The following is a 10,489-nucleotide window of genomic DNA, read 5'->3' on the forward strand; positions in this document are numbered from 1 at the left end:
CTGTTGGCTGTGCATTTCTATAGATTTGCAATTGTTTGTAACAATCTCTGTGTCTAGGTGTGTCTGAGCTGGTACGAGCAGTGACCCAGTGTGGCCACCTGGTGGCCGACACCATCGTTCAGGGCAGTGCTACCTCCCACATGGTGCCTGTGGAACAAGCTGATGGTAGGTTTGTGTGTGTGTGTGTGTGTGTGTGTGTGTGTGTGTGTGTGTGTGTGTGTGTGTGTGTGTGTGTGTGTGTGTGTGTGTGTGTGTGTGTGTGTGTGTGTGTGTGTGTTAGAGAGAGCGAGAGAACAGAATAGGTTGTATGCTCCAGTTCTCTCTTGCTATTATTCTATGGGTGAGTCAGTCAGCCTGGGCATGAAAATGTTCTGACATGTCTGTGAGTAGCTCATGTCACCCAGTGTGTTGCATGTGAACAGTAATAGTTCCCAATGAGAATTTAAATCTCACGTCTATATATTTAAGTGCAATATATGTTTATTGCAGCATTAAAAATAATGTCCTCATGAGTTTGTCTTGACATCTTGTATCAGTCTGTGTATCAGAAATGTCCTGCTGCAGTATTTGCATTGAGATAAGAAATAGCTCATGTTTTCAGTGCAGAATTTTAGCCAAATATGTAGCAGATAGGACAAAATTACTGACTTCAAACATAAGTAATGGTTGAAGAATTTGTTCTCTGGGGAGATGTTAGCAGCCTGGGCAAGTCTAAACATGCCAAAATAGACTGGAGCTCTGGTCAGAGTTCTTATTACAGCAACTAAAAAACCCCCAAAAAACACAGATGTAGACTTGAAACTGGGTCCAACTTCAGCTGCATCTGTAGCTGTAATCAATGGAGAGCACTGGAGTGCCTGTTTCAGCTCTTAGTTGGCACTCTGCTTGGAGGGAGCATTTCATTAACAGTGCAGCTGCAGCCACTAGTGACACTGTTACACATCAGTGATCAGAAGGCAAATATGGGATTTATTTTGAAAATGGACTGTGCATAATATCATTGATTGTGTTATTATAAGAGCTTTAAAAATGTGTTATTTTTGTGTTTTGTGACTTGATGTTTTCAGCATGTGTTTGTAGAATTTCAAAACTGTTATTTGGGCGATAACAGATGCTTCCTCCCTGTCTTTGTCTTTGTCTCTAACAGCCCTGTCAGAGTGTGTGAAGGTGTGTGGGGCTGAAGCTCTGGCTCTGCTGGGGCAGATGAAGCAGCAGGACAATTTGGCTGCAACAGACAACAGCAAGCTGAAGGCAGCCCTGGAAGCCATCCTGGCCACTGCAGAGGTCCACACTTCATACTTGATATTATTATATTATATCATTATAATCTGATGCTGTGAACTATGGTACTGAGAGACAAAACGAGTCGCACTGCCCCTACAGTTGCCACGTGATGATGTTTTTACAGGATCTAGACTCTAGTAAAAGGTTAAAATAGTTTCTTATTGTGTGTGTAAAAAACAAAAATCTTTACTGACTTTAGTCACTTTTTTTTTTGTTTTTCAGAAACTGCGTCCTCGGGGTTTGGAGCTACAGCAGGGAGAGCTGGGAGATCTTGTGGAGCAGGAAATGGCTGCCACTTCCGCTGCTGTGGAGTCAGCAGCTGCCAGGATAGAGGTGCGTAACTGTGTGTGTGTGTGTTTAGCAGTGGTCATCTCTCGGCAGATGTGTGTTAGTGTGCAGTTCTTGGCATGCTGCATGAAAACACTGCCCCGCTTCACTTTTCAGCAGTATTTACTTCAAAGTGATTCTGTCTCTGTGGATCCCAACAGGAAATGCTCAACAAGTCCCGAGCAGTTGACACAGGAATCAAGATGGAGGTCAATGAGAGGTAAAACTCAGGTTAATGTTGGGTTTAAGAGTTGCAGAAAAACAGATTACAATCATTTTTTGTTACTGTAGCGTCACTTACAGTTAGTCATGGGTTTGAATGGGTCTCCTCTTACCTCTAAATGATTAAGGGAAGTGCAGAAATCTCCCACATTACTCTTACAAGAATATTACATTTTCCTGAAATCAAAATAGAGTTGACCAACAAATATTTCAACTTTCTTTGTCTATGTCTTTCCTCTACCTTCATAGCAGTAAATTGTATTAGCATTAAGGAAAAAATGTAACTTAAGGAAAATTGTCAGTGGCTACAGTTAAAACAGCACCATCCATTTGTGAAAGTGGCTGATTGAGGAGCTGATGTTATTTTAAAAACCAGTAAGCCAAGCTTCCAGTTATTTGTTTGTGGATAAGATAACCACAACATGTAATTGATGTAAAAAAGGCAGTGCAGTGGAGAAGGAAACAGATGCTTTTCAACAGTCACACAGTGTTTCAGTACAGTCAGACACTGAGGGCTGATGTGCAAATGATCAGTTCAGCCACAAAGCCTGCACAAACACTGACCTTTGAATCTGGTTTGGCTTGGCTTTTTTTTTTTTTTTTTTGCTGAGTCTCTCCACCATAGAATCTTTAGGTTTAATATTGTTAATGTCATTCCTTTGCACTCAGCAGCACAATCAAATATCATACTCTAGACTTCTGACACTAAAAGGGTTTATTTACATTGAGCTTGTAACAGCTCCAGGAAGTTCCAAAATCTCTGTATTACATTACAGGACAGAAGCTTGGATCTCTGCTCCAAACGTTACCATCACAGTGATTTGTTGTATGCACATAAATCTGCACTACACTCACTGCACTACACTGCTCCAGCTCTTTAGGGTTTAGATGTTCATTCAGTGCTGCTACTTTCACCTCATATATATGACTGTGTATATCATCTAGTAATTAGGTTTGTATACTTTAATTTTGAAATGTGAAGAGATATGTTGTAGTGTTTGTAAAGATTCTCTTTGTGTAGAAATTAAGCCAGTTAAAGTGCTAGTTCTCTCATTTCTCCTACTCACTTCATTGTAAATGTCGAAAGAGTTGTTTTCTCACCAACTGCCGTACCACTGTTGTGCAAGATTACTATGAAAAGAAACAAATATTGTAGCTGCAAATGCGGTATTAGAATTTAGGTCAGTGGTGCATCCGCCATGCAATAACCCAGCAAAATTGTTTCCTAAGACTGTGTAGGCCGATTTTTTTTTTTGAGCTCCAGCTTTCAAAATAAAGCAGCTATGGGAACTTTTTTTTTTTTTTTTTTTAAATGAACATCTCATGACCTGAGCAGACTAGGTTTGCAGGCTCATCACTGAACAGACTTCATAATGTTGTCGACATAATAGAGGGATCAGTGCGTAAGTACAGTATGTCAGTGTACGTGTCCTCTGCTCTGTTGCCCCCTGCAGGATCTTGGCCTCCTGCACGGAGCTGATGCAGGCGATCAAGGAGCTCGTTCTGTCATCTAAAGATCTGCAAAGGGACATTGTGGAGAGTGGCAGAGTAAGATATACTGCAGTTTTCGTTTTTCTTTCTGTCCAAACAGAGACAAAACACTTCTCATTAGATTATGGCTAATTTGCACCATTTCTTTAATTATAACATCAAACGTCTGCAAAATGATTAAAATCTACAACTTTATGGTGAATCATAATGGCTAAGTTTCATATTCAGTAATGTTTCACAGGAGATCTGTACTGATTTTTTTATTTTTCAAATTAAAATGCTGAATATGCAGCTATACGGAATTTGCAGCTATGAAAAAATACCTTGATATCTATTATTAGGTGCTCCTTGCAGTATAATAACCCAGTGCAATAGAGTAGTTGGTAGTGGTTAGTCCAGCTGCTCTGCTGTGAGAATTTTGTTCTTTTCCATTTAAATTAAACTGCATCTCTTTTGGTTTTAAACTGGCAGGTAGACAAAACAAGACATCTGAATGTGTCTCCTTTGACTCTGTAATGAGCGTTTTTCATTGTTTCTGACAGCTTAAGGTCTTGGTTTGTTGAATGAAAAAAATAATTTGCATAATAATTGTAATATATACAAATGTGATATATAAAAATAATAATCGATTTAATCAATGTATCATTTATAATTATTAATTTGTTGCATGCCTGTGACTTTGTTTTACCTGTATTTCAAATTTTATATATATTTCCTCTTTTCTGCCACCAGGGGGCAGCATCCATGAAGGAATTTTATGCCAAGAACTCCCGCTGGACCGAGGGACTGATCTCTGCCTCCAAAGCAGTGGGCTGGGGCGCCACTGTCATGGTGTAAGTACCAGTCCTGCCGCGAGTGTTTCCTACTCACCACACAGCGTGAAAGTGCTTCTGTTCATAGATGTAGCTAAAGATGAGTGTAGTGCAATCAGCTGGCGTTACTGAATCTTTTCAAAGAGATACATAAAGAACAAAGAAAACAGTAAATCAGTTTTTAAGCATAGAAAGTCGTTCATAGACCACAAAGTCTTCAGCCAACAACTTAGTGATCTCCTGAGTTTATTTTGCATGTTTCGTTCCAGAGATGCAGCTGATCTGGTGGTGCAGGGTAAAGGGAAGTTTGAGGAGTTGATGGTGTGTTCACGTGAAATAGCTGCCAGTACAGCACAGCTAGTGGCTGCTTCCAAGGTGAGAAACGAATATACAGCCCCCCCCCCCCCCCCCCAAACACACACACACACACACACACACACAAAAAAGTGGGACTTTTGTGATTTTTGTGATTACATCTTATGTGTACACATGTTTTTCATAAACGAAATGGCAAAACAATGACTGCACAGATTGTTTGGTATTTGCTGAGATAATACACTCGGGGTCTAGTGTCAAAGGTAATCTCTTTTTTTTTTGTTCAGGTAAAGGCAGACAAAGACAGCACCAATCTGCACCGTCTCCAGCAGGCATCCCGGGGCGTCACCCAGGCGACTGCAGCGGTCGTGGCCTCCACCAAGTCTGGGAAATCCCAGATTGAAGAGAAAGGTGGGAGACTGGAAAGTTAGAGTGATCATAATATAGAATATCCAGTTGTTATCTTTTCTGACACTGACTGTAAGAGAGGTCTTGAGGGGGCTGAAAGTTCTAATTAAAACTCAGTATGTTTGAACATGAATTGTTGTTTGTGCACAGATACAATGGATTTCTCCAGCATGACTCTCACACAGATCAAACGACAAGAAATGGATGCACAGGTAAGCAGCCCGATACGGAACAGAAACAAAACATTCATTCTCAACAAGCCCCATAGCTGAGTCGTGAGTTTAAATCATGTTTCAAATTAAGCAAAATTCTTTATTCACAAAACGTTTTCTGACAAGGTGGCTTTCATTAGGGGAAAGAACTCACTTTCCATTGGCCCATGGACTCTGAAGGTGCATTGTTTTTCATCCACTGAGAAACTGAATTATAGGAAACTCATTTGAAATGTGTTCTGTGTCTGTTTCCTCCTCACTCAAAGAAAAACACAGAAAGGTCTGGACTTGCTCATACACTCAGCCCTTTGTTGTAAATGAAGAGAGGGCTCCTCTTTGAATATGATTCAGTGTATTTTTAGGAGTTTGACTGAAATTTGTGTAAGTAGCCACTGTTGAGTTGGTTTTACATAGAAAGGAAATACAAGGAAATAAAAAACAGGCAAAAATGTTATTTACCGCTGGTCCATCTAATGTAATTTAACTTGATCTAGTCTGGACTACATTTCGGATATAAATCACAGGGAAATCACAAACTTGATGCGGAATATGATCAAGAAGGAATTAATGAGAGTTATTTCTCAAAGTGATCAATAGCTCATGTTTGAATCCAATTAGTTTGACTTCCATCATTAACAAGTGTATGTTTTTCCTCTCCTGATGTCTGTGTTCTTTAAGGTCCTGGTTCTGGAGCTGGAGACTCGTCTTCAGAAGGAGCGAGAGCGGCTTGGTGAGCTGAGGAAGAAGCATTACGAGCTGGCTGGTGTAGCAGAAGGCTGGGGCGAGGAAGAGGAGGGTGAGGACTAAAGACAGTCACTGTACATTGAATGTACCCAAAAGAATTGGAAAGACAATGTAAACAATGACTAAAAGTTGTCTTCTCCTCCTGCACCACAGGCACAGGTTGAGACCCATCCCCCACCAGAAGACTGTCTTCTGTCTGCCGCTTTCTATTTATACACTCACTTTTCAGTCTCTTTTTCTCTTCTCTTCTTTGTTTGTTATCTAAGCCAAATGAAAAGGTGCTTCTTTTCTAAACCTGCTTCTCCACTCGTGTCCGAAGCTCCAAGCACCAAGGGCTCAACGATGGGGGAGCCATCTGAGGAAAGAAGAACTGGACCAATTGCTTCCCCAGGACTATGTTGGTGAAAAGCAGCAATGAAGTTCTTGATTTGCAGTGTATTTATTGTTTTCTTCTTCTTCCTCTTCCCTGGCTTTTAATAACGGTGCTCTGTTGAGGAGTCACAGCACGGACACTATGAGCACAAGTTCTACTCAAGACATCCACGGATGCACTGCACAAGGGTCAAACTCTCAGCAGAAATAATATCCCAGCTCCAAAATCATCTCTTTCTGTGTAACATAGATGGCATGCATGTTCTCCTGCTAAACTGAGTGTTTTTGTTCTGCATTATGAGCTGTGGGAGCTTAAGCGGCTCTGTGTCGGTGCAGCTTGACACCCTTTCATCTTAGTTTCTTCCTATTCTTTTCTCACTGTGAGTTCTCACCTTATTAAGTCCGTACCGCTTCACCAGCTGGTTCACTGGACTTTCTGCCTTTCACCTCCTCACTATTGTAACGACTGTGACTGTTAACTTGAGCCGAGTCCCCCTTTTTTTATTTTAGTTTTTATTTTAACAGGCGCTTGAATGGAAACACTTAAAACTGCTCCAGTTGGAGGGTAGTTTCACAAGGTGAAAATAGCACAGTTTTTCTTCTCTAAACAGTCTTCTCCCCGTGAGCTTTGAGACTGCTGACTACCTCGCGCTACATCGTCAGAGGTCAGAGGCAGCAGTGCATCATGGGGTGGTCTGATGAGTAGAGAAGTGTTGCCCAAACACTAACAACATGAGGTTTATATTTTGTGATAGCCCCTTTTTAATGGGTAAACTAGAAAAGGGGGATAGCGAGAGGTTACCCTCTGTTTCTACTGTAGACAAATGCACAAATCTTTGGGGTTTGTCTACATTGTCTTTTCTGTAATACGTTTTTTTTTTCATTTGCAACAACAGTTTAAATCTGACAACAAATACAAAGTTGTTTAATAAAGGTGAAGACCCTACATTGGTGCATATTTTTGGTGAGCATGTCTAGCAATGTCTGTCAGTGGTACAGCAGCACCACAAACAAACCTGTCACAGAAGCAGCAGCAGCTTTTGAGGTGGAGCTGGGATCCAGACACATAATAAACCGCCTTGATGGTGTTGTCTTCTGACACGCACCGTGTATCTGTTTCTCCTGGAAGTTTAATGACCCAGCCAGCAAACCGGCCGGGCTCCTGGTGAAGATGATAATCCTTTTAGGGTGCTGCTTAAACAGATAAATCTGCAGAAGAAGCAAATGTAAACTCTTCAGAATTTACTATTTTCAAATCAAACTTAGATGTTAGATTTTCACAGCCGACCCACTGCACAAACCTTTTGTCAGTATGATATTTTAGATTCCCCTTGTTTATTACATGATCCTGCCTCTTCAGATACCCTGCAGAGTTGATGTTTGTGCAGTTTTATAAATCCTTCACAAATGATTTGTATTGCCAGGACCACAGTAGACTCTGAAGTATGCAGTACACAGACTGCAGTATTTTCAAAAGCTTCCTCAAGACCAAGTAGCTGTGTATATAAACTACAGGCCTTCTGTTGTTGGAAATAATCTTTTGCTCTCTTTCAACCTAAAAGCATTTAGTGGCGCTGGGTTTTGCATCTTTCCAAGCACAGATTCATTTTAATTGAATTGAAACCACACATCACTAATAATAAATCATTTCCTCCTGTAAGAGGTTGTTATTTAACAACATATTACTGAGATTGATGAACTGACTTTCACCGTGTTGCCAGTGGACTCTGAGAAGACTGACCATGCCTTGGTGTTACCTATGAGATAAACAGGCATCTGTTTTGAACCCAACAACTTATTTTTCTTCATGTTTGATGATGGTGAGGATGTTTCTCTTGGAGTTTGTTTTTCTTTGTGTCCTAACATACTCAGTTTTGACACTCCGCTACAGCTGTGTATCTCAAAAGTCTTGTGACATTGGGGAAGACGCTGGTCAGAGTATTTGCCAATAATCTTTAATAAAGAAAAAGAAAATGTGTTTGAACAACTTAGAGCAGCAGATGAGGAAATAACAAAACCCTTCTGCTGTCCCAACTAGGTGGAAAACAACTACAAGGATTATTTGCAGTACTGTATGCTGTATAGGGTCTTTGTGTAATACCGATTTTGGCTGTATTCTGTCACTTCTTCAAAACCTGGGCAAAACATTAGCTGATCTCATTAGAATAATAAATATGAAATAAAAAATACTGCCATGAAAGATTGGATAAGCCTCTCTTTATGGTATTTCAAGTGTCTTGAAAGTTGAATGCACCTTGAGTGATATTTGGTTGTGTTTTTGCCCAAATATTGTTTTATTAACCTCTCTATCTCTGTCTGTCTCCTTTCTGGAGTCTGTTGTCTTACCAGCTCAGCCAGCCTTTCAAACTGCCTCACACTGTAGTCAAAGAGAAACGAATACTCACATAGCAACATTGAAATATGTCTTTGTATGATATACTAAAACTATGTTGGTGGGTTGTTTTTATTTTTTCAAGTTTTAAAATAAATATTTCAACTCGTTAATACAGACCAAAGCTTGACTGTTTTTTTTTTTCTTCCATGAAGCAGTTGTGATTATGAAGTGGTAGACGATGAAACACTTCACATTGACTTTTTATATAAGCCAGCGTTGCTCTTAGATAAATTGGATATAGAACAACGATCTCTGACATCCATTTTGTTAACCAGTTGTCTGCTCATGCAACATTCGTGGAAAAAAACTTGAGGAAATTCATTAAATAATTGAATTTCATCCTTTTTGGGTGAAGATAATAATGTAGATTTGTATCAATGTTTCCAGTGCAAACAATAGGATACTTGTGTGTGAGAGAGAGAGTGGAAGAAAAGTGGGCTGTGTGTTAGCTTTTACAAGAGCAATAACCTCACATCTTCATTGGAGCGCAGCTAAAATCCTAATGCACCTAATTGATTTTTGGGAGGTATATTCTTTTCCAGTAAGAGCCCTGACTCATGCAGTTTAAAGTGCTTTGTTGGCATCACACTCAAATTAGAGACAAGCAAATGAACTTTTCACAAAGTCTGCTAACTGCTAATGCTTCTCCTGCACTGGAAAGAAATGAAATCACACACACACACACACACACACACACACACACACACACACACACATACACATAAGGGGCCTTTGCTGAATGAAGTCATGTATCTTATTTCAAACTGGACAGGTGTTTACCCCTGACATCCACATCTGGCTGTCATTTGGTTAACTGTCAGCAACAATCATAAATCTGCAGGACTCTGGACCAAAAGAGCAGTAGTGCTTTGAATAACAACAGCAGGCTCAGAAACCACAATCAGGTGTCACTGACATAAACCAGTGGTTAGACATAATCATTCAGAGCTTCGGCCCAAAATATTTTGAGGCCTGCGCCAGATATTCAAAGGTTCACACTAAGTTCCAACTCTAAGGTCATGGACTGGTCTTGGAGCAGAGCGGAACTAATCACAGCGTCGGAGAGAGGAGCAGTAATGTAGCGACGCACATGAAGGACGGAGCGGGAGGAAGGTGCACACATTACGGCCAAAGAAGCATGAAACGCTGCGGTGGAACATCCAGTCTAAGATAGAAATGAAGGTAAATGAGAAAGGTAGCATATTAAACTGTGTAGGACAAGAAGTTTATAGCCAAAAGGTGAAAATATTACAGACACAACGTCTGGTTTCAAACTCGTTAGAAGATTTTCTGCCAAATGCAAATTGACTGTGGGGCTTAAATTGTTTGGTAAAAACAATTTTAAAAAGTTCACACGCTGCTGAAAGTCTTAACCCTCCTGTTTTCTTCGGGTCAATTTGACCCTTTTTCAAAAGTTAATATGTGATAATTTTGGTTTTCTTCCAATTTTTTAGTTTCACCTTTTCAGTGAAACTTGTTTCCAACATATTAACATATATTTTACACTTATAGTAGGGAACCATGCATGTCATCTTTAGTTCATTATATGGAAGAAAACCAAAGTTATCACATACTAACTTCTGAAAATGGGTTAAATTGACCTGATGACAACAGGATGGTTAACAGTGAAACTATTTGTAAATTATTGTGTGGCTATGAAGGATGGACAGACAATTATTTCTGCAGTGACATTTTGACTAGTAGGAATTGTTCATTGACTTGAAAGGGGAAACTCCTTTAAGATACCCACAACTGAATTTTGACTGTGCCAGATATTTTAATGGTCTTTTGACTTCTCAGTTGCTAAAAACGGCCCCTGATATAAATCATTGGTTTTCAGCTACGTTGGCTGCTGCAGCTGAAGGTGGACAGAGCTGAGCTGAATTTCATTGAACCAATAAGAATAA

General features: G+C 40.0%; 1 protein-coding gene across 3 annotated transcripts in view; it reads left to right on the top strand.

Annotated features, from left to right (window-relative positions):
- The window catches only part of hip1 (huntingtin interacting protein 1), a 40,955-nt gene extending 32,257 nt beyond the window's left edge, over positions 1 to 8,698 (top strand). For all 3 annotated transcript variants that reach the window (XM_026319840.1, XM_026319849.1, XM_026319859.1), the window contains 11 exons: positions 58 to 165; positions 1,148 to 1,284; positions 1,507 to 1,617; positions 1,773 to 1,831; positions 3,288 to 3,381; positions 4,057 to 4,157; positions 4,406 to 4,511; positions 4,739 to 4,862; positions 5,010 to 5,071; positions 5,750 to 5,867; positions 5,969 to 8,698. In XM_026319840.1, coding sequence (XP_026175625.1) covers positions 58 to 165; positions 1,148 to 1,284; positions 1,507 to 1,617; positions 1,773 to 1,831; positions 3,288 to 3,381; positions 4,057 to 4,157; positions 4,406 to 4,511; positions 4,739 to 4,862; positions 5,010 to 5,071; positions 5,750 to 5,867; positions 5,969 to 5,979 — 1,031 coding nt within the window. In that variant the 3' untranslated portion in view covers positions 5,980 to 8,698. The remainder of the gene's footprint in view (positions 1 to 57; positions 166 to 1,147; positions 1,285 to 1,506; positions 1,618 to 1,772; positions 1,832 to 3,287; positions 3,382 to 4,056; positions 4,158 to 4,405; positions 4,512 to 4,738; positions 4,863 to 5,009; positions 5,072 to 5,749; positions 5,868 to 5,968) is intronic.
- Positions 8,699 to 10,489: the final 1,791 nt, after the last annotated feature.

Source organism: Mastacembelus armatus, chromosome 13 (genome assembly GCF_900324485.2).
Source record: "Mastacembelus armatus chromosome 13, fMasArm1.2, whole genome shotgun sequence".
NCBI lineage: Eukaryota > Metazoa > Chordata > Actinopteri > Synbranchiformes > Mastacembelidae > Mastacembelus > Mastacembelus armatus.